This window comes from Triticum aestivum, chromosome 3B, assembly GCF_018294505.1.
Source record: "Triticum aestivum cultivar Chinese Spring chromosome 3B, IWGSC CS RefSeq v2.1, whole genome shotgun sequence".
NCBI classification, from domain to species: Eukaryota; Viridiplantae; Streptophyta; class Magnoliopsida; order Poales; family Poaceae; genus Triticum; species Triticum aestivum.
Window position 1 is genome coordinate 594,423,842 of NC_057801.1, and position 24,424 is coordinate 594,448,265.

The 24,424-nt window shown below is 44.9% G+C and overlaps 2 protein-coding genes, 1 long non-coding RNA gene, 1 other non-coding gene and 1 pseudogene across 6 annotated transcripts; 2 read left to right on the forward strand and 3 right to left on the reverse strand.

Annotated features, from left to right (window-relative positions):
• Window positions 1-25: 25 nt before the first annotated feature.
• Window positions 26-20,188, reverse strand: LOC123071150 (uncharacterized). 3 transcript variants are annotated; one of them, XR_006434140.1, is made up of 4 exons: window positions 19,774-20,141; window positions 19,399-19,682; window positions 17,581-19,322; window positions 27-237 (listed from the first exon to the last, which is right to left on the reverse strand). It is a non-coding gene; the product is annotated as an uncharacterized lncRNA (long non-coding RNA). The 3 variants fall into 3 exon arrangements; XR_006434139.1 differs by having other exon boundaries at window positions 26-237; window positions 17,581-19,682; window positions 19,774-20,144; XR_006434141.1 differs by lacking the exon at window positions 27-237 and having other exon boundaries at window positions 19,024-19,682; window positions 19,774-20,188.
• On the forward strand, window positions 5,239-8,515 carry LOC123071147 (histone-lysine N-methyltransferase, H3 lysine-9 specific SUVH1-like; annotated as a pseudogene).
• Window positions 9,111-13,333, reverse strand: LOC123071148 (probable arabinosyltransferase ARAD1). Its single transcript, XM_044494645.1, has 8 exons — window positions 12,838-13,333; window positions 11,900-12,073; window positions 11,416-11,573; window positions 11,172-11,319; window positions 10,800-11,054; window positions 9,963-10,073; window positions 9,621-9,689; window positions 9,111-9,403 (listed from the first exon to the last, which is right to left on the reverse strand). Exons 1-8 carry the CDS (start codon window positions 13,291-13,293, stop codon window positions 9,284-9,286), a joined length of 1,491 nt encoding a protein of 496 aa, XP_044350580.1. The 5' UTR covers window positions 13,294-13,333; the 3' UTR covers window positions 9,111-9,283.
• LOC123071149 (NAC transcription factor 32-like) lies at window positions 13,448-15,573 on the reverse strand. The gene is made up of 3 exons (XM_044494646.1): window positions 15,080-15,573; window positions 14,636-14,955; window positions 13,448-14,520 (listed from the first exon to the last, which is right to left on the reverse strand). Exons 1-3 carry the CDS (start codon window positions 15,354-15,356, stop codon window positions 13,837-13,839), a joined length of 1,281 nt encoding a protein of 426 aa, XP_044350581.1. The 5' UTR covers window positions 15,357-15,573; the 3' UTR covers window positions 13,448-13,836.
• Window positions 17,234-17,320, forward strand: LOC123073024 (small nucleolar RNA R24). Its single transcript, XR_006435551.1, has one exon. It is a non-coding gene; the product is annotated as a small nucleolar RNA R24 (small nucleolar RNA).
• Window positions 20,189-24,424: the final 4,236 nt, after the last annotated feature.

The window sequence follows — 24,424 nt, forward strand, 5'->3', positions numbered from 1 at the left end:
TTGTATATATTAGATTATTGTGTACACAATTTTCACGTTAGTGAGCACATATTAGATTACTTTCACCCGTTGCAACGCAAGAACATGGAGTTATTCTCATGTTGAAGTTTCCAGCGATAAGAATGGGCTTAGCCAACATCGCTCAGCTGCTGAAATTGCAAATTTGGTGTAGTTATTCATGGTAGAAATTCCAAATTAAGTGGTATATTTTGCCAGATTGAGAAACTGCATACACACCTTTGTATATGACCGAGGGATCATCCGTCGTCTCATTTAACACATCCCACTTGTAAGACCAAGTGGGGTACCGTAGTGGGCCGTCGTTGTCGTCCCAATCCTCGTACTTCACGGTCTTCGGTCGTCCAACCGGCAATCGCTCCCAGCTCCATACAGAAAGTGTGAGCATACAACCACCAATACCTCCGTCCTTTGATTTCCTACAACAAGCTTCATCCAACTGCACATAAAAGAGAACATGGTTGAATTAACAAGGAATATCGCATTAATAATGTAGGAATGAAGTGAAAAAGAAACAACTGTCTACATGTCTATATAAGTAAGCTAGTGTTGTCGAACCCCAACTCCATTTGCTATCGAAGACGGTAAACGCCTTCAGCCACATCCATGGAGCATTCTTGCCTGTGCCATCAGCAAACATAGTCCTGGATATAACGTACCACATGTAGACACGAGCATATGTCTTCACCTCATCCTCATTAGCATCCTCGGGCCAGTTAGCAAAGTTCCATGCAATCCAGGTGAATGGAGCATCGCCTGCGACTCTTTCCTTCTTGTCTTCTGCTACTGGTTCCGGAAGCTCCGAAGGAACCATACCGATAAGGGCATGCATCTGCTCGCGCCACCCATCAAAATCGGTGCTCATACAAAGAGGATTCCCCTCAATAGGAAGACCGGAGATCATAGCAATATCTTGGAGCGTCACAGTCATCTATCATGTCCGAAGATGGAAACTGTGTGTCTCCGGCCTCCAACGATCAACAAGCGTGGTGATTGCTGCAGCATTGAGGGGTGGCATCGACCGGCTGACCAACTGAATGAAAGGGAGGAGTCATGTCTCCCTTACATACGGTGTGTACCGCTCATCATAGCGCATCCCCCAAGGCTGACCCCGTGAGACCGAATCTTCAGAGGTTGAAGCTCCTACAAACAAGAAAATCAGAAGATTACATATGGGGCATTTGTGTTTGAAATAAACACGAAATTCATAATATCGGCCACTTTCATTATTACCCGCTGCTGCACCGACATAGCGTATGCCCAGTGTTGATGGTCCCAGTGATCATCGAGAAGCCAAACCATCCTACAAACTTCAAACAAAGCATTCTTGTCAATACGAATATCTTTTCAATACAAATAAACTAAACTAAGGCTACTATATGCAAGATTCAAAGCATATGTATCTAAAGCAATCTTGTCAATATGAATATAATTTCAATACAAATAAACTAAACTAGGCCTACTTCATGCAAGATTCAATGCAGATATCTTTTCCATAGAAATAACATGTCAACCTATGTATCCAAAGCATATATTTTCAATACAAATAAACTAAACTAGGGTTGCAAAATAATAAAGATCATCTACAAATTTTAAAGTCCCACAAATCTATATACATGCAAGATTCTAATCTAATCAAACAAGGGTTCCCCAAATCTTGAAAATTACATACATTTTATGGATAAAAGGAAGGGGATCGGAGGAGAGTACCTTCTAGGATGGATTGATGAAGAAATCCACCGACCGAATCATCAGATCTGAAGGATTTGGGAGAGGGGATTGAGAGGGGGAGAGGAACCAGCCGCTGCTACGTGGTTCTGTAACTGTTGGGGTGGGTGGGGAGGCTAGCGTGTGGCGGCTGCATCTAAGTCAATGTGAAACGCCTAAGGGCTAGGCACTGCACATTACATGTGTGGCGCCTAGCTCTAAGACGCTGCACTACTGGGTGCAGGCCCCAGGGCTACCATGCTGAACAGCTGTGCAACGCCCCAAAGCTAGACGATGTACCGTAGGGTGTGGCGCCTTCGTGTCAGGCGCCACTTAAAAAGGTCAGCCCAGTGAAACTTTTTTAGGGGCAGTTCATTTTGTGAATTGATTTTGTCCACAAGTCAAAATTGTCAAATTTGCCACGTTTTCAATTGGCCGCTGCTGGGCTTTTACTATGGGTTTTTTCTGTTCCTTTTTTAGAGTACACATTAAGAACTTGAGATAGGGAGGGCCAACTATGTTGTACGTGCGATTATGCGCCCGTTGCTTGTTGTAGGAAAAGACATGAACTACCATTGACAACATGCCTCTTGGCTGAATTATTTAACGTTGGGATTTTGTAGTTCTTCACTAGCCACATATATAAACACATGAATACTCCTGAGAGATGAAAAATTTCCACATCAGATCTTTCAAAGGGTATACAAATCCTCCAAAATTAATAAGATTATGAAAAGCTTCCACAGAAAATTGACCAGAAGGTTCAAGCATCCAAATATGAGAGTCACTATCATAAGATAGCACTACAGACTATATGAGATCAACTAGTTCTAGCCATCTATCACACAAAACCACGTCCACAAATCTCGTGGGAGTAAGACACGGTGTGGCACAATCCTGAACCTACACAACTGAAACATATTGTTTGCAAATCTAAAATATCTTCCATCATTGTGTTTTAAGGCAACAAACCCGTAGCGAAATATCATGCTAGGCAATTATAAAATAAAAAATACTCCCTCTATCCCATAATATAAGAGCGTAAAAAACACTCTTATATTATGGGACGGAGGGAGTAACCATTTTCCAATCTTCCATTTATAGAAATATCCTAAGGCAGAAATGATCCAATTAGACATTTTTAGAGGAGAACCAACCTCATTTTTAGACCAAAGTATATTAGACCTATCAGTACCATATTTGAAGTCAAAAAAATTCTGCCAATTCTTATCACTACCAGAAAAATATCATTTACCCCAAGAAGCTAACATGCCAAATTGAAATCCTTCAAATTAGATACCCCTAAAACATTACAGTTCTGATACATTCATATGCGCCATTTCCAACGGCAATATCCATTTTATCAGATTGTGAAATAAGTTTTTTTCAGGGACTAGGACTACAAACGAGTTACCTGGTGTTGCATCCTAGTCCACGATATTTACATTTCCATGTTGCCTAGTGTTGGTTTCTGGATCAGAACTGGGCCCGTTAAGCTTGATAATCGGATTTTCCAGCAATCGTTTTACTTTTCTTATCAACACTTGAACACCCGAAACATCATCTAATGAGGATACCATGGATCTTTTTATAGAGCCCAAGTTTAGAGCATCAATAACCTCTTGAGAAAATGGTTCTTTTACTTGTGCCACCAGACTGTCTTCCTCATCAGATTCAGCTTCCTCCACATACTTAAGAAGACTAGCACATTTTTCACGATGAAAAGATTTATGGGCACCCCACATTCCACCACCATATCAGGGGTACAAACCACATCAGAGTCCAGTTCTATATTGACACAGACAGGAGAAACATCCATCTCTAAGTTTTCTTTTCCAACAAAAACCGGTCATTAACATCATCGGTCAGGGAATAGAGGTGGAAGGAAGTGGTTGTAACATGAGATACATCCATATTTGCTTTTTTAACACTAGAACCATTGGATCTATTGGCAGTATCCAATTTATCAATAGGACCCTCGTCCTCTCCTACATCAACCCCTCCAATAGAGTTTACCATCATCATCTATTTCAATGTCATCATCTCCATTATCTTCATTGGGATCGTAGGCACAAACCTGGCCTAAACCCTCCACCTTAAAAGAGAACAGGAGCTATTTATATCTACAATACGAGATATATAACATATATTACATCTTTATGATAAACCTAGTGATATACATAGGACACCGCTACGCGTCGGCCGGCGAATCTTGATCCGCCATCTCACAAGCCATCGGATCTCATGGATTGAGTGGCCGAGCGTCATCCTGTACCATCGCAACATAGGTCGTGTTGCGGAAATTTTCTGCAACACAGGTCATGTTGCAGAAATTTTTACAACATAAGTCAAGTTGCAGATTTCTTTTTTTTTTGAAACAAACGTTTTGTTACAGTTTTTTTCCTTGCAACAAGGGTTTTGTCGTAGAAATTTTCATGACAAAAGCCTTGTTACAAATATTAAGTTAGAAAATTTATAGAAATATTTCGCAACAAAGGTCTTGTTGCAGAAATTAATAGTCTTTCCCCAATCGATGCCCGTGCAAGCTGAGGCCCTGCAACTGTTCGTGGGTGAGACAGAGAGCGATAGGATCGAGATGTTTCTGAGGAAGCAAAGGTGAAGAAAGGGTGGGGCCACATGGACACGTGGTAGACGATGGCGGCGGTTGACGTTTGGGAGCAATCCACTAGTGGATGCTAATCATTTTTCATATGGGCATTCTAGATGTAAATGTTTTTCTTTACGAACTTGGTCAAAGTGTACGAAATTTGGCTTTTAAGAAAATATATGCACTACATTACAAAACTGAGAGAGTATTATACATGAATCCGTTCGAGATGCTCGAAAAACACAAGCGCGAAAAGCAAGCAAAGCCGTTCACTGTTGCGTACCATCGCATCTGAAGCGTCGGTTCTCTGATCCGACGGGCGAGAGGAAGCCCTTGGCGACCCTCCGCCGCGCCTCTCGGGCAGTACTACTAGTGGGGACAGGCCCAGAGCAAACGAACCATCCACCCACACTCCCCCCACCAAATTTCCCCTCCTCCTGCCCGAAGTTGAACAGAGCAGGCGCTGTCCGCCCACATGGCTCCCTCCGTCTCCTAGAAGCCGCGGAGCGGAGCCCCGGATACTCGCCAAGGTGAGCTCTTCTCCACTCGAGGTGCGAATCTGCATCTGCGATTTTTTTCGAGCGTTGTGCTGGTTCGCGGGGGCGGAGTTCGTGGGATCTCTCTCCCCCCGCCACCACAAAACCCCAGCTTTCGTGAGCCCGGCTGGCGGGTCACCCGCCGGATTGAAGCTTGCTCGCCGACGGCGAGCCCTAGGGTTTCCTTAAAAAGTCTCCGGCATTTTTACAGCTGGTTGCTCGATTGCCATCCGTTTGCTCGCGGAATCGATGTCGATTATCATCTACCTAGTACTACTTTGTTTTGGTTTTGCTCCTGGTTGGTTCGATTATTCCATTTTGAACTACTGTGGCCCGTCAGGAAACCTAAAGTTTGAAACTTTACATTTCCACCCGGCTACGCCGATGTGCTATGCCATGGACACTAACTCTGCTTTGCTTGATGCAGGGATCCAGCTGCTGCGAGCCGTCATGGACCGGACATCGAATTTCATGCCTACTCCTGATCAGGATGTCCTGGATATCCAGCCCCTGAGGACTTTGGCTCCCATGTTCCCTGCGCCTCTGGGGGTCAACACGTTTAACGTGCCCAACACCACCCCACCATTGATATTTGTCACTTCAGCTGGGCAGTTTCCAGGGGGGTTGGTGCTCCGGGCCATCCTGCTTTCAGGTCATTCGCCGCCGCTTTCGGTGCTCAAGATGCTTATGGAGGGCAGCCTGCCTCTTCTGGTGGCCAGCATGACGGTGGAGGGCATCCTGCCTCTTCTCGTCGCCAGGATGGTGGTGGAGGCCAGGCTACCACCTTTGCTGATAAGTACGCTGCTAATGGAGGCCAGACTGCTGCTAATGGGGCTACAAACCTTGGCGCCAGCGCTGACAGCCCAATTGATGTCATCCCTATATCAGCTTACAGGCCGACACCGCCACCTGTTATACCACTGGACGACGATGACGATGACAATGAGCATTTCACTGGCAACCAGACATCAGCATCTGGGCGGAAGATCAAGAGGCCGTCCCACCTAAGTGGATATAAGATGAGCGGCGGTTTGGGCAGTGATGACAACAATGGTGTGAAGACCAAACGCAACAAGACCTCTCACAGGAAGGCTGGTGCTGACAATGAGTTTACCTCGGTGCCCCTTTCATCCAGCAATCCCAGGGAGGCTGTGGAAGAGGTTCTCATGAACTTCGAGGCCCTGCGGCGTAGACATCTTCAATTGGATGCGGCACAAGAGAGTACCAAACGCCCAGACCTTAAGATTGGTGCGTGATGATGGCCAATAATCTTAGGGCTAACATCAGGAAGAGGATTGGAGTTGTTCCTGGAGTTGAAATAGGGGATATTTTCTACTTCAGGATGGAGCTATGCATTATTGGCTTGCATGCTCCTACCATGGCTGGAATTGATTATATGACCCACACCTTTGGTGATAAGGATGATGATTCTGTAGCAGTATGTATTGTCGCTGCAGGTGTTTATGAGAATGAAGATGATGCTACAGACACACTAGTCTACAGCGGTTCAGGAGGTAGTAGCAAGAACAATGAGGAGATGCATGACCAGAAGCTTGAGAGGGGTAACCTTGCTCTTCAGATGAGCCTGTCGAGAAAGAATGTGATCCGGGTTGTACGGGGATTTAAAGATCCAGGTTGCTTGGGTGGGAAGGTTTATATGTATGATGGCCTCTATAAGATCCATGAGTCCTGGAAGGAGAGAACAAAGACTGGGATCAATTGCTTCAAGTACAAGCTGCTGAGGGAGCCAGGACAACCCGAGGGAATGTCAATCTGGAAGATGTCCCGGAAATGGGTGGAGAATCCAGGAACTAGAGGCAGAGTTTTACACCCTGATCTATCATCTGGTACTGAAAATCTTCCGGTGTGTCTTGTCAATGATGTTGACAGTGAGAAAGGACCAGGCCTTTTCACCTATATTACTCAGGTCAAGTACCCAAAGCCACTAAGTTCTATGAAACCATTACAGGGTTGTTCATGCCTCAATGCTTGTCTGCCAGTGATACGGATTGTGGTTGTACACAGTTTAATGGAGGTAATTTACCTTATAGTTCAACAGGATTGCTTGTATGCCGCAAAAATAGGCTACATGAATGTGGTGAATCTTGCCAGTGTTCAGTTAACTGCCGTAACAGGGTGACACAGAAGGGGGTTAGGGTTCACTTTGAGATCTTCAGGACAGGAAATCGAGGCTGGGGTCTTCGTTCATGGGATCCTATACGGGCTGGCTCATTTATCTGCGAGTATGTTGGCGAGGTTATTGATGAGAGTAAACTGAATTTGGATGGTGAAGATGATTACGTTTTTCAGACTGTGCGTCCTGGTGAGAAGACATTAAAATGGGATTATGTACCTGAACTGAGGGGGTTGCAAATCACAAATAATTCAGCTGATACTTTTGAGCCACTGCCCATCAAGATAAGTGCAAAGAAAATGGGAAACATCGCACGTTTCATGAACCATAGTTGTTCCCCTAAGGCCTTCTGGCAGCCAGTTCAGTTTGACCATGGAGATGATGGTCACCCACATATCATGTTCTTTGCACTGAAGCACATCCCTCCCATGACAGAGCTGACGTACGACTATGGTGATATTGGAGCTGATTCTAGTGGTATAGGTTCTCCTGGAGCTAAGAGATGCCTTTGTGGATCCTCAAATTGCCGGGGCTATTTCTGCTGATTATGGAAGATGTGCATTCTGCTTATCAACATGCCAATCTATCTGTTAGGTAAAAACAGTCTTCACCTGAATGCCATTCTCAGCATTGAGCATCATGCATACATCTAACTACTCCTTTGCTGTTGGACATCCCTGCTTGTCATGCATATTTACAGGCATCTGGTTCGTATTCGATAAGCAAGCAAGTTGTGCTGATAAACACTAGTTGGATGTTTGTGTTTTATCTTCGCTGTAGCTGTAATGCTTGTGCTTCCACAGAAACTGCGTTAGAGTGTTACATGTAGGAATGCATGCAAGAACAGTGTTATTCATGTCCAGTGACTTAAGAAATTCTCAGCTTCTCTATTAAGAACGAACAATGTAATTCCTGTCTAGTGTCTTGAGAAATTCTCAGCTTCTCTGTTAAGAACTCGAGACATTTCATGGTCTAGTTTTTCTTGCTACAGATTATTTTGGGTCAGGTATTTATGATAATATGTCGATGTATTTCATATCCTGAATAGGATTTCTCTATTAACAAATTCTTACACCATTAACTTGGAGCTGTTGCTTTACTTGTGTAATAGTTTCTGATGTTTGTAAACTAGCCCACCTCGACTTTCTGTAAACCTAACTTGTGCTGGTCTTTTGCAGATCATTTTTTGGCCGTTCTGGTTGTACCTAGAAGAAGGGTAGTGTGCTGAAGTCTGACAGAGGTAGGAGCGTCTCAAATGGCTCCCCTCATGACTGCGCCGTAGTGTGGAGATAGTAGACTTATGTCAAGCTCGGCAATGCCCATTGTCACACAAGGACAAAGTAGCTTCTTGTGATTCTGTGACCGTAGGCCTTGTGAGGTCAATTTTGTATGATAACCTTAGTATTTTGGTCAAGTCGAACCAAAACTCTTAGCAGCCAATATGCCTATTGCGCCATTGTCAAGTATGTTCAGACCAGTGAGGCCGGTTTTAAAGTCTTGAATTTCCTACCAGTTTGTTCTATGTTGAGTTCCGTTTGGATTTATATGCTACAAAGTTATACCGTTGAATCTTCACATTCAAAAGAGGTTATCAATGGCATAACTTTTGCAGCATATAACTCATATTTTGTTGATCAAATTCATGGTCAGAGACCTCAGAAATTTATATGCTACAAAAGTTACACCGTTGAATCTTCACATTCAAAAGAAGTTATCAATGGCATAACTTTTGTAGCATATAACTCATATTTTGTTGATCAAATTCATGGTCAGAGACCTCACAAACCCAAACAGAGTAGAATTGGTTGGGATCTACTCCCTCCATTCCTAAATACAAGTCTTTTTAGAGATTCCATTATGGACTACATACGGAGCAAAATGAGTGAATCTACACCCTAACTATATACATTCGTATGTAGTTCATATGGGAATCTCTAAAAAGACTTGTATTTAGGAACAAAGCCAGTTCTGAGGAAATTCCCTGATAATTGCTTTTTAATGTTTATAATAACTGAAAAGGTCTCTGGGCTACGAATAAGGTACATCCACACCAGGATCTTTAGGCCTTGGGCCCTTGGCCATAAAAGCAATGTACTAGCACACTGCATATCTTCAAATTCTTAATTAATTCTCCAACTGGAGCATCACTTACAAACTAACGCTAGATTTTTCAAGTACAATTTACAAGGGAGTGTAACAGCTGTGCAAAACTCATGCCAATGACAGGTAGAGAAGAGCTACCACGATATGTGAACTATAAAATACAAAGAAAAGGCTGTTTCAGAGCATCCTCGTAGTGTTCACGACTCTACACTCACATGTGCATACGCTTCTTGATTCTCTGACCACACGCCATGACCGCTGAATATGCAACTTGATGTTCACCAGCTTGCCAGCAATCTGCATTTCGGGCATGTAACGGATAAACTGTTATAGCGAAGATTACTGTATCTCTGAAGTCCCAACATTTACACAAGGAATGAAACTGCAGATAAAATAATTGGCCTTGAAGTGGTGGGCTCACAACATTGAACCGATGTAGATTCTAGAAGCAAAAACACTTCTATTTCGCAAGTATAATAGGCTGAACAACTCTAGAAGAATGTCAGGGAATTACCATTCTCCATGTAAGGTCTTCTGGTCCAAGGGGCTGAGCAGGACTTGAATATAGAAAATGCCTCGAGTACTGTCAATGCACCACGAGTAAAAATAGTCAAGAAGATGGGTCTTCCAAGAAACTTAAGGGAGTACTTGGTCGGTGCCCAAAATCACCAAAATTGGCATTGCCCATACCTACTAACTAGCGCACTCTAGTTTGTTTTTCTTGGCAACATTGTTCAAATCATGGGCAAGCATAACCTTCACTGAAATTTTGGCTAGCCAAACTTTTGGTAGGCTGAACTTGGGTCCGAACCAAGCATACCCTTAAATCGTATTTAGGTTTTAAATAAGAGCAAACCTTGAGAAGATTGGATTGCATATCCCTGACTCTTTTGGCATCGATGCCTCTTAGGTACTTCACCAGCCAGCCAGGTTGCACAGCATCAGTTGATGACACAAACAATGCTATCTGCACAATGAAGTAACATGCCATTATTTCACACTGCAAAAACTTGTGTTCTCCAAATGCAGCAGACCAATGCCGATGACCAATGGTGAGGCAAAATACATAGTCATCATGCTACAATAAAAAATTAAAATTAAATCTTGATGGGATATAATATATGCATCTCCAACAGACTGCATGTGTAAGATTTTCGTGCATGCCCACACATGTGCACATCTATATAGACACCTTTACTATAGTTTACAATTGATTAATATTGCTCACGCACCATTTTTATAATTCATAGTGCCCCATATCACCAACGCGTTTTCTCGGTTTATCTCACAGTGCAAGTATATATAGAAAATAAATAATCCTTAGGTACAGTGGTTTCATAGATACCGTGCCAACTTTTACACAAGCTTCAGAAACACTATTGATACAGAGAAATTGGTATATGTCAAAAGATAGGTATCACTAATTCTACAACAGTCAGTGTCATTGAAGTAATCAGGCCTGTCCATTGGCAACTATGCAACTATAGTCCGCATGTTACTTGTTAGTAACTCAGTGATATGGATATATTTGTTTGTCATTCATGAGATTCAACTAGAAAAATATCCTCATTTTTTCAGGTAATAGGTAAAGTTTTGGAGCTCCAGTAAAATATATCAGCGATCTTTGCGAACCTTCATGCTTCAAATTATGGAGAATGGTAAGGCATGTTGTAGAAAAATGGGTCAACTATACCTTACTGTAGTCAAGTATTCCTTCAAAAGGAAGCTCTAGCTCATCGCTGATTATAACTGGGATACATCCACTAACAATTGCGTCAAACAGGCGAGCAGAAGATGGAGTGTCCCCAGCAGGATTCAAGCAAAAGAGAGACTTGCGCATGCCAGACTGAGCTGCTACTTTCCCCTTAGCCCCAGCAGAACCTTCTTCTATGATTATGTCTTCTATGTTTTGTAATTCTGTCACAAGCTTACTGCGTATCTTCCCACCCTAACAAGGTCAACAAGATAGAAGACCAAAAGGCAATAAGACAACAAAAAGTGGAACTATCACATGCATATATAGATCTGATTTTGTCAAAGGTTGAAATAGTATCAAGAAACTTACAGCATTTCTTTTAAGTCTTCCTCGGAAAAATAGTAACGTACTTCTTTTAGATTGAGTTTCTGACACACACTTATGATCACAAAGGTCAACATTTGGGACATATGGAAGGATAACATCCTTTTCCAGATAAACTTGCCCAGGTTTATACCTGATATAAGGTGGAAACATGAGTTGTGTTGCTCAACTGATGTATGCAAGCAGCATAGAGGCAACGTGGCGAACAATGAAGGAATGAAGACCATACCAGTTCCCAGTAGAATCCATATCAGGTAGAAGCCATATTGCTTTCTTCACAAATCTTCGGACTGACTTAAAAGACCATGGGTGATGAACAGGAATAACATGATCTCTGCCTTCTGAACGTTGCCAAGCAGGTTGATCAGTCACCCACTTCAAAGCTTCCTAATTACAGGGAAGTAATGGTAAGATCATCTTGGATATAAATAGGGATGAACAGAACAATTAATAACTTGTAATCTAGACAGAGAGTTAGATATTCCTTACAGTCAGGTGAACCCCCCAAAAATATATTACAGATAGTCATAGAATATTGAGTTCATTCCATAGTGTGTTATTATGATTTCTGTTGTGACTGCAGAAACAAACTAAATTTTCTTAATAATTGATGTCAGGTTGATAGCATGAAGAATCAAAGTTTAGCTTGGTCACATGCATGTCCTACAACAAATACTAGCTAAAAAATTAAACCTTGAGAAATGCTCGCACACCCTATAAAGTGCCTTGCATTCTTGTTTCTCCAGCAAGAAGTAACTGATTGTTGTGAAAAATGGCACGTAGAAAATGTCTGCTTCTTCTTGCCGCTCAACCCTGATAACATTCTTCAGAAGTCTTTGTGATTCAGGAGCAATGAGATCAGCCCACAGCCAGTAGTCAATAGAATGCTGCACATGCGAATGGAGATAAATTCAGACAGTAAAACAAGACAAATGGCAAGTTCCAAATTCATAGTGCTACAGTATTACTTAGTATACAGATATTTAACAAAACCGTGTTGGAAAACTGATGTATTAGAAATTGTCATATGCAGAGGTGGTAGATCTAAACACGCAGTAAACAGACCATTCCTTTCCCAGCAAATATTAGTACAGGCTATTCCAGTTCAACCATTTTCCTGCTATATGTAAACAGGATATCGGCAAGAAGTAAGCTATTTACAATTTATTAATGCATTCCAACAAGAGTTTTATGATCTCAAAGAGATCCAAAGAACATCAGCAAACGATACACATCCTTATGTTTGAATCTTGTAATAATTACAAATTACAGCATATTCAGTCGAGAAGCGTATGTGCCTCATTGGTATAGCTTTGCAGCATTGGGTCACAGGAATACCACAGATACCCAGAGCAGCTACAGTGGATCAGCACATAATATTTCTATGAGATCCAACACACTAAAATACAGCTCATTTCAGGAACACTTGAGATCTCCCGAGAGCATCAGAGAACAGATTTATCACAGAGGAATATAGCAACGCAGCATTACTACTAATGCTCCACTTTCAATCAGCAAGCAATCAAATGCCCCACAGTCTACAAACTAAGCGCCGTCCACCACCAAATCTGGGAACAAGGAGATCTCGTGGCATCATCAAAATTAAAACGACGCGAGAATATGATACAAATCGATCTCACCGCTCGCCAACCTGCTCGATGAGCCTGTGCACGGGGCTCCCGTTGGAGGTGAGGTTGGTGGTGTCGCGGTACGAGTCCCTGAACAGCCTGAGCAGGTCGTAGGTGAACTTGCGCGGCATCTCGTACACGTAGACCCTGAGCGGCGCGGGCGCCGCCGGCCACGCGCCCCGGGGGTCCCCGTACAGCCGGGCCTCCTCCTCCCTCCGGATCGCGGCGTCGAGGTCCCCGGGTGCCGCGGAGGAGGCGGCGGGGCGGTGCGGGGAGTCGAGGAAGCGGTCGAGTGAGGCGACGAAGGAGGTGGTGGTGCTACTAGGGTTGGAGAGTGGGCTGGCGACGGGGCGCGGCGGCGACGGGGAGAGGAGGAGGAAGTAGACGGCGGAGAAGACGAGGAGGGCGCCGACGGCGAGCAGGCAGCGGGAGGAGGCGCGGCGCGCGTGCGCGAGGGAGGGGAACTGCTTCCCTGCCATGGCTGGAGACTGTCGAGTGGGCTGCAAGTTTTGTGTTAAGCCGAGGCTTATGGTTTGGGCACACCAGATAACCAAAGCTAAAATAAAATTTGAAGGACTGGAGATAGAGGAATTTGGCAAACTCAATCTCGAAGTGATTCAAACGGTCCATGTGTTAAATTAAAAAAATATATCCTAAAAAGCATACTGAACCTTGCTAAATTGCTATGAAAATCCTACAGTTCAAAGATGCCTCGCTAATTAAAATCCAGCACAAGCACACCTAAACAGACCACCATTATCCATGCCATGAACTCTTAAATATGCACTGCTCCACTGGCAGCAAATCAGCACCTACTGCCAAAATTTCACCGCAACATTCTATCCAGTTGCTTGCAGGTTGCAAAGACACATAAACCTACGACTACTCTAAACCTACCTTATCTTTGTCCTAGGGAAAACCCGACAGGTCAGGGGATCTGGCAATTGCGTTCAAGAAAAAGGGGAGATGGTTTATCAAAACTGAACCAAAAATCTACCAATGTACTTATGCATTACACAGAATTAGTTTTGGCCGTCTGGTTTTGCACGCCCGGAGCTCTTCTTTACTGCCGCGTTGCCCTTCTTCCCGGCGTCGTCACCGCTCGCCCTGGCGTCTTCTTTTCTCTTGCGAATCACCTTGGCATGTTCAAGACGACCGTCGTCGGTGGAGGAGGGAAGATCGGTGACGAAATGCCGAGGCTGAGGAGCAGCAGGTGGTTCCGACGGGGTCTCCATCGGATCAGGGTCGCTGGGCGTTCGGAGCCGGCTGCCGGACGAATCAATATCGGCGCCCTCTGGATAATACAGGTTCCAGGCCCATGGATCAATCGTGAAGACATGGCCAAGACTGTTCCCACTCGACAAGGGCCCCAGATCAAGAGACTCGAACGGGTCGTCGTCAGCAGTCTGTTGGGGATCGGCGCCGGAACCGGATGCTTCGACCTGGCTGTCGGCGGTGCTGTCCGACCAGTTGGCGCCGTTGCGTAAGAGGCCGGCAGACGCCGTCGCCTGCGCTTGCTGCGACGTGTCGGGGCTGGTGTCCGTCAGCGGCTCGTCGACGAGCATCATCGATGACGGCTCGTGCTCCTCCTCCGCCCCTTCCTCCTCCTCCACCACCTCGTCCGCCGGAGAGGCGCCGGGATCCTCCTCCTCCCCTTTCTTCTTCTCCGGCTTGCGTGTTATCCTGCACAGCACCCACTCGTTGAGCTGCAAGCAAAAACACACGATCGACACACATCATCAAACACAGGGACGCTTGGCACCAAATTAGTTGACATGCATGGAATGAGATGAGATGATGAGATGACGATCTATGGCTGACCAGCATGAAGTTGGGGGCGGACGAGACGGGCATGTTGGAGTCCACGTCCACGAACTCGGCCATCTTCCACTCCGTCTTCTCTATCCGCTTCTTCTTGGAGTCGCCGCCGTCGTCGTAGAGGAACACCTCGTACGCCAGAGAGTTCCTGAAACCGATCGTCGCCTTCTCCTTCCCGTAGGTGACCGGCATGTTCTTGCCCACCGACTTCCAGCGGCCCGTGTCGCCCGTGTTCCGGCTCGGCCGCCCCCCCTTGGCGTACTTGCGGTTCCTCTGCGTGAACACGTACCAGTAGTCCTCCACGCTCGGGCCCAGCCTCTCCGCTGCCAAAACCAAAGCAAGTTACACGGCCATCAAGAACTCAATCAAGAAGATCAAGATCGATCGGAATCTTCTTATCTTAGAGTGAAACGACGGTGGGCATTAAGCAAGAAGGCAAGAACTCACTGAGAATCTGGGGGTGCTCCGCGTACACGTCGTCGTCGTGCACGAGCGTGGTCGGGGGCGGATCGCCGCGCAGCTTGCTCCGGAGGTAGCAGAGGATGAGCTCCTGGTCGGTCGGGACGAACCGGACGCCGGGGACGTGCAGGTACGGGTACAGCGCCGCCTCGCCGGACTGCTGCTGCGACGACGTTGACGCCTCCAGCAGCATGGCGGTGGACGACGTTGGCGCCTCCAGCATGGCGGTGGACGACGTTGACGCCTCCAGCATGACGGCGTCCATGATGGCCGCCGACGACGGGTGGTCGCGGCCGGCACGTGCTAATGCTGTCGGATCGTAGCCGAGGACGTTAGGGGTTTGACGCCGCTCTGCTGCCCACAGCACGTACGGAACAAGATTCCTTTTCCGTAACTCAACGGTTTGCACGATTCATATAGCATACGATGGGTTTAGGGGGCTGTGGCCAGCCTGCCTGATGAGGCGATGTACGGACCAAGATTCCTTCTCCGTAACGTTTCCCTAGTTTTTTCTTGTTGAGAAAAACAAGAAAAGTTACCGACTACCTCGCCTTGTCGTCCACGTCGTCTATTGGGGCAGCCCGCGAACCACACTCGCCTACGAACTGGCCCGTTTAGGAACTCTAGTGCTTATTATGTCTCATACCTATATATTATCTCTTCCTAATAATAATAAAGTACTGATTGGGTCTCCGGATTCACCGTCGCGGCGTTTTTAAACAAAGGTCCCTGTGCTTTTTAGGAGTTAACCCACAGTCTATCCATACACAAAAGAAAAAACGGTTCGCTGGAAAACAAAAAAACAAAACACCCGTACGCAGAGGCCTCCCGTACGCATCTGCCTCCTCGATCCCTCACCCGTGCCCAAGCCACGCCATCCTCGCGCCGTCGCCGCCGCCGCCACACCTCCGCCATCTCGCCGCCGCGGCCGCACCCCTCCATAATTGCGAGGAGAGGCGTGGAGGAGAGGCTAAACCGGCGGCGGCCTTGCAAGGGCCAGCGGTGGCACGGTCGTCAAGGACCTGTCGAATCTCGCCGGATCTGGTGGGAAGTGGCGCTCAGACAGTGGATCTCCAAGGAAGGCGGCCGGAGCTCGGAGCACGACGGTTGGCGGGCGCGGCATGGCATCGGGTAACTCTACCTCCTCTGCTGCCGAGCGCGTGAACCGCCTTCGTCTCCTCCACCCGGCCGGCAAACCCAGCCACCACGCACCTTGTCCCTGCTCGTCCTCCTCTTGGTTGGACCGGGCGCTGCTCGTGCGCTCGTTCACCTCGCGTGGACGGAGCAGAAGGGGGCCGGGGCGACGCGAGCGAAGCAGAGCAGCGCGGCAGGAGTCAGCGAGCATGGGGGCACGAAGCAGAGGCAAAGGCGGCGGCTGGCGACGGACTTGGCGCGATGGCGGTGATCCGATCGGGCGAGAACGAGGCAGGGGCGATGTGGTGGAGGCCCGGCGGCGCGGCTTCCTGTGGGTGCCATGGCGTTGGGTGGGCTCCTGTGCACATCCGAGAGAGAGGTGAGAGCAGAGAAATCACTACCGTTCCAAGGTCTCTGGTCTGGGAGCTTGTGAAGAAGAGCAAGTGCTTCTTGATCAAGCAGTTTGGCAACAGCAACGCCAAGGTCCAGTTTCACAAGGACCCAACAACCTCTACAATGTCCGCTACTACAAGTTCTCAGGTCCATAGCTCTTCACACTTGCACTGTTTTTGGCGGGCTCAAAGTTGTTTATTAGTTCCTCTACAAGGCGCTAACTTGCTGTGGTCTGATGTGGTTTTTTAGGCTTAACAAACAGCAAGACCGTGGCGGTCCAGCCATCAGCGGGAGAGGAGAAGGCTGTTGTCCTGTCCACGAGCAAGACCAAGAAGCAGGACACCTGTGCCAAGCTGTTGCACAAGACTCTAACGCGCAAGCAGTTCTGCAAGATGGCCAAGTCTGTCCAGAATCAGGTACTAACACAACAAAAATTCTTACTTGAAAAGTTAGAATGCACATGTTATGCTTGTTTCTATGCTGCAACTCATTTGTATGTGCACCTGCTCTTATATACATTTAACTGTTTTGTGGATTGTACTATTAACATTTAAGAAGTTTTTCTGTCATTGGGAAATCTGCTTTGGTCTTTGTTTTTAATTGGTAACGAAAGGTATTGCTGTGATGAGCCGTGGCGATAAGGATACCAACGGATCAATTGGTTATTCAATGAAATGCTTTTTACGCTTGGCATTGAGCTCAACCGGTTAAGAAAATTGTTTTTGTTGTATATATTAGATTATTGTGTACACAATTTTCACGTTAGTGAGCACATATTAGATTACTTTCACCCGTTGCAACGCAAGAACATGGAGTTATTCTCATGTTGAAGTTTCCAGCGATAAGAATGGGCTTAGCCAACATCGCTCAGCTGCTGAAATTGCAAATTTGGTGTAGTTATTCATGGTAGAAATTCCAAATTAAGTGGTATATTTTGCCAGATTGAGAAACTGCATACACACCTTTGTCAATGCGCAATCGAACATCCGTCAGGTGCTGATCAGAGGACTACTAAAGTAGGGGAAACACACTTAAGTTTGTTATCCAGAGTTTCTTCAGAAGCTAAACATCAGTGGCATCACAAGTGGGCTTCCTCATTTAATCCAAGAGATCTATCAAGTTGCAAAGATAACAACAGTGAACATGAAATATCTGAAAGCAAATGACCCGAGTATCCTCTACTACTTTGGTTTAGGTGCTATTTATCTTGCTCTGTGTTGAAATATTTTTATCTTCCGTGGATGCAAAGCATCCAGGATGTGATAAATCATTCACTGGATAATGGCATTTATATGTGGTTCCAGTCTTTTCACGGTGCAGGTGAACATGAGAATTCTATCAAAGATAAGTGCCCTTTCAAGATTGACATTGTTCTTTCTTCAGTGTAGGTGCATGATATTACATGATTAAACATGCCAATTTTTTAAATTGATTTAGTTGTCTATATTATGCTCTATGTGCTATTACCAACAAAAAAGTACACCATAATATAAGATGTTATTACATGGACGGAGGGAGATTTTTAGCCTGCAAAGCAACAAATCTATTCCCAGTGTGGCAATAATGTGTTTGCACCAGTTAAGGAAGAATTTGTTTTTCACACTGTAAGAAACACTTCATGTTTCTTCCCCATCATTTAAGTGTGCCATTCTTCTTTGTTCATGTTGCTAATAGGATATATTTCATTATGATGATGTTTCATACTGCTCCTATGGAGTCGCTCTTTGGACTGTTGGACGCGTATATCCAATGAAACTACTTTTCCAGTTGTTGGCTGGAGCTATCACTATGACTGAAAATTTCTTTTCAGTCAAGAAACCAACGACATGTCAACACTTATCAGCGGTTTGCAATCTTTGTTAGACTATGCCTAAGCCAATGGTTAGACAATGTTAGGCAATGTACAAAACATGGACATGATTTATGTAGATTGGGCAGTCCCTTCAAACTGCATTTTTCAATCTTGAGTGGACGATTATATGTTTTCTTATAGAAAATTGACTATATGTTTGATGAATTGACTGATTATTGCCCTGTCAGATTAAACTAGGTCTTAATTTGAAGGTACAATTTAGGCTGCTGGTGCTGGTTTGTTTATTGTACTAATTATGCTCTTTAGACAGAGACATGTTGTCTTCATCATTCCTCAGTCATTATGAGCTGGGCATAGATCGGTGACCCGGTTAATCCTGATTTATTGCAACATATGTTTTCTCCACACAGGTCTAAACAATGCAACCTCTTTTTAGGTTGTGGAAATATGATTCGGATGGAGGTTGATGGACTAGAGCAATTAAGGGATGTGATATTTTCTTCTCCCGTTGCAACGCACGGGCATATGTCCTATTATATATATATATATATATATATATATATATATATATATATAATAATAATAATAATAATAATAAAGCACGTAGGGTTTCTGTCGTACGTCGTCAGCATTTTTACAGAAATCCCCCTGCTATTTTGGCTATTCAACCCACAGTACTATTATAATATAAGTCAACCCGAAGAGATACTGACAAGAGAGAAAAAGAAATAACCCACCCACCCACCCGCACGTCCCTGCCTCCCAATTCCGTAAAAAAACAATCCCATCTCAACGTCCTGCCGCCGGTCACAACACGCGCCGCCGGCCCACCCCACGCCGATACGCGCCGCCGGTGCATCAGTTGGACGACGTGCCTGTCCTCCTTGCGAGCTGCGAGCCAAAAAGAAGCAGCGAGGTTCACTCAAAAGAAAAGCAGTGAGGATGAGCGGCGCAGGATCGGTCGGACCTGGGGGCATGCATGGCGCAGGTGGCGGAGGGAGGTTGTGGGCGTCTGAATCGAGTCGGAGGCGAGGCTGTTGGCCGGATCCGGAGCACGGTTCGGCGACTGGGCGGGCGGCCAGATCGGGCGATGGCAGAAGAGCTCCAGGGCGCCCGTCCATGGCTGTCCTCACCGACGCGGGGTCGGGGGGGGGGGGGGGGGGTCCCTGGAGGGCACCAGCGGGCCATGCAGTCGGATCCAGCAGCCGACGGATCGAGACGGAGAGGCGGCGACCTCCGTTGCCGGGCTCCCTGAAGAAAACGTGTGAGAGAGATTAGAGAGAGAAGGGGTGGGCATCGGCTTGGCCTGCTTGCGCGCGGTTGGAGGAGGCAGGGCCCTTACCTCGATCTGGCGCCACGGTCCCTAGGGCGTGCGGAGGACAGGAGGAGGGAAGAGAGATGGGGGGTGCGGGGCGGAGAAGAGGAGAGAGCAGCGCTGATGGGGGCGTGGATTGATGACGAGCAGTGCTGTGTGGATAAGGGAGCTCTCCGGTGGGGATTTTTGTCTATTTTTTTATTGATTGCACACCGACCAGAAGCTGCTGGATTGATTTATATTTCCAGTCGATGATTGTGGACCATGTTTTTTTTACCCCATGCCCTTTTGTTGTAGTATTTTTTTGGTGATGCCAGGTAAGTTATATTATTGCTGTACTTAAATGTTGATATTAGTATATGTAGCAACAGACTGTCGGGATGGTAGCTCTAGCCTCTGCCAACGTTCTAAAAATGTAGCATCCGTACCATGCAAAACAAAAAAAATATAGCATCCGTTATACTGATATTAAATGTTTTTGGATGCTTCTTTTTCTTGAGCACATACTCCCGTCCATGGTCTCCTTGATCTCAGGATCTACTTATTCTTAATTATCGATTTGATTTGTAGGATTTACATCAGATTGGCGCAATTTGATGAACTTGAATTGTTTTATGTTGGCCATTATAATTTTTGTGTGCTACCAATTGCAAAGAAAATATTCTATATGAGCACCGATTTATAATTACATGCCGTTGTTTGTTGTTATTGATGAGTTTAATGTTCGTGCCAAGCCGTTCGGCGTGCACCGGATAGTGAGGGGGCCGAGGGAGCAAGCGCGTCCGGTGGATGGAGAACATGAGGGGACGAGCGCGATGTATGTGTCCTTGTGGATAAGGGGCACGCAGCACAATGCGTAGTGGGCGGTGGATAGTAGACAGTAGTGGGTGCTAGATGTTGTGCTGCACAGACCCAAAGTTGCTAGACGTGCGCCGATTATAACTTGCTGTTATTTGTTGTTACAAACACATTATCTGATATAATAATTACTTCAATAAAAAATAAGATTCTTTTTAGAGATTATAATATGTACTACATACAGAACAGGGAAGATATTTGGGGCTCACCGTTATATGTTGACCATCAAGATATTTCTCAACTCTGGATGTCACCTATGTCTTGGTGAGATAGGGAGGAGAGAGGGAGTGATGATAGCGAGAGTACGACAACGGACGGCGCATCCTGATCGTGTCCTGCTTCACCCCGCACGACAGCTGGGAGGGAAGCACTCCCCTCCGTTGTACCATCTATTGATCCCGCGGCCTGCATATTCCAATCCTGGTCCCCAATGAGGCTAGGTGATAATATCTTGGTAAATGGTCATGTTGACGTGAAGGGTGTGCTCCTACTACCGTCGGCAATGTGTCAACAAAAGAGCGCCAAGCATTATAAACTCTTTACTTTCCAGCCATCATTTTTTTGAAGTGGGAAAGTATAAATATGAATAAATGTTAATAGGGATTGAGAGATATAGGAATTAATATATGATCTATTTGAATCTGCTACACGTATACAAATGATGCACATTTATTTTCGCATCAAAGGAGTAGTCTTTTGATCTACTGAACCAATAAATGTTTAGATTATTGTTACTATTTTTACACATGATTTTTAAATATTAACAATTTATTACACATATTCCAATTTCTTTAGGGTGATTTGAAGGAGTAGGTTTTATTAGCAGAGAAGAAGATAACGAGCTTTTGGGGTAGAATGGGGTCGTCATAAATGGGACCCTTATAAGTCCTACAACCAATTTTAATTGGAAATTCATATTATTCATCATGGTAGGTAAACTATTGAATACCACACAAACTCTCAGATTTATTTTATACCCGGTGCAACGCACGGGCTTTTTTGCTAGTTATGTCTCAAAAAAAGAAGGAACTCTAGTGCGTTTCCTTTTTCTTTTGAGAAACGCTTGCTTCAGCCGTGCGATCCGCCGCCTTCTCTTTTTTCTTAAACACAGTACAGATGCGAGCGCTCATATACACGCGCATACACTCACCCTTATGAAGGCACACACGCACATCCTACTCCTATGAGCACCTCCGAAAGACTGAGCCGACATATCATCTTGAAATTTACGAAGTCACCTTAGGCACCTCGTCGTCGACGGGAACGTCTCCTCCCACTAAATGCGCATCGCCGGAAGTCCTGAAACAATCCAGAATAAATGCGAGCACCAAGACTTGAACCCTGGTGGGCTGGGGATACCACAATCCCTCTAACCATCCAACCACAGGTTGGTTTGCATCCGTCTCCTCCTCTGTGTGGCATGTGTCCTTTACTTGTCTCTTTCTGCAAAAAAAAAACTGCAACATCATGTGTGTTGCAAAATTGTCTACCACAACAACATCAATGTTGCAAAAAAATTGAAGACAAAAAAATTACAAATATTTCTGCAACATCATCTGTGTTGCAAAATTTTCTTCTGCAACAACACCCACGTTGTAAAAAAAAGTGAAAAAGAAAAATCTACAACATCACCTATGTTGCAAAATGTTTCTCCAATATAAGCTTTGTTACAAAGGATTCTACAACACTTCCATTGTTACAATCATGAGGACGATGTTAGATGATGGATAGCACTAGATCTAACTGTTGCTGAGGCGGTGGATCTTATAAAAAGATCTCCCGCGAATCATTTTTCTCTTTCTTTATTTTTTGTTTTTGATATTTTTCTTTTATTTTTTATATGTGCGAACTTCTTTCAAATTGAACACTTTTCTTCAAAGGAGAGTGACACACGTCGGTCAATAGTCGATAGATCTAGTGTCATCCAACGACCCAACGCCCTACTCACAATTGCAACAAAGATATTGTTGCATAAACTTTTGCAACAAAGCTTATGTTGCAGAAACTTTTGCAACAAAGCTTAGACTAGTAGAAAACAGGGCATCAGTCCCGGTTCCAGAGGGCCTTTATTCCCGATTCTTCAATCGGGACTAAACGATCAGGGCTAATGCCCACCACTTTTAGTCCCCGTCGTGTTACGAACCGGGACTAAAGGGGTTCCACGTGGCCGTTGTGGGGTGTCCAGGCAGGAGGACCTATAGTCCTGGTTTGTAACACCGACCAGGACTAAAAGGCAACCACGCGTCAGCAGCTGCAGGTGCTGGGGTATTTTTTTTAAAGGAGGTGTTTAGGGTTTTGAAGGGTTTAGGGGTTTTCATATTGTGTTTCCCCCTTTTCTTTCTGTGTTTGCCCTTCAATTCTTTTACGTCTAGGGTTTCATTTTTATTTTATGTTTTCCATTCAACTCGACGCTAGCTACTACATATAGCAAATGAAGGAACCATTACACAACATCGTCATGAACATATATAGAGAGAAGTGACCTCTCTTTCTCCGTGCTTGGTCGAACAACAAGTTTTCGTATATCTATCCGATGCTACTACATATAGTACATGATCATGCATATATACAATATAACATCTCTTAAGATCCCTAACATCATCTACCAAAATCACATTGCAATTCTCGATGGTATTCTCCGTCTTCACGTATGACGTGCTCAACAAAGAATCCCGCCAATTCCTCTTGAATTGCTCGTATGGGATCATTTGGTAGGAGTTTGCTCCGCTTCTCCCAGATCTAATTTAAAGAAGAGGGTCAATACATATATATGAATAAAACTCAACACAATTGATGGTAATAAAATAAAATTGTGAATATTTTTTACATAGTTCAAATTGTCGTGAAGATCTGCCCCGCTCAAAGGTCGAGTGGCGAATGAACTCGCAAACGTAGTATCCACATAAATGATTCTCGGGTGCCTGCCACAAGCATTTTACGAGAATAGAGTTCAATCAAAATGATAATCAAGCATGATAATGGTATTGAAACTAGAATCAATGAGAGATGCGCGGAACTAGCTAGTACTACTTACTTTGGGGTGTGTAAATCGCAGCTCCTTTTTCCATTCATCCGGTACCAAGCTGGTGAACTTTTTCCAGACCCTGACCGGCAAAGAAAATGATTACTTGATAAGAGGAAATGAACGGAAGTTGCCGATATGGTGCGATAATGATTGAACTTACTTCTGGAGCATTTCACTCATGTCCGCCCACTCCTTAGGCTCTTTACGTCTCGAGTCCATGACAATTACTAGTCTCGCGTCAAGTTGAATGGCTAGCAGAATAAAGTGGAACCTGTGCACGCACAACTCATGAATTACACTTAACCTCGAGTAAGCGAAACAGAATATGCACAAGACAGTAGCACTCGCTTGAAGTTGTAAGGAAAGAGTATTTCCCTTCTGTTTTGTTGTCGAAGTAACGCGTTTAGCAAGTTTTTCTTAGTTTCGTCCGTGTTCTTTTGTGCCGTATATTCATTTACAATATTTGGGTTAATGAACCCAATGTCATAGATTTGTCCTCTTTTGCATTCAATGATCTTTAATCTACATAATATAGTGAGGATAATTATACATGCAATGAACGAACTGAGCTAGAGACATAATTACAGAAATAATACTTACAAATAATAGCAAGTTATGAGAGTTTTGTTGAGGGCGTATTGATTGTATAACTGAAATAATTCTTCAAATTCAACGTACAACAGGTCGACTCCAATGAAGTCGTGCTCATCCTTAATTCCCAGCAAAATACTGTCAGTCCCATGCTTGCAGGTTTTCAAGTACCAGTCATGCAATCTTCGCATCATCGTTGATAGA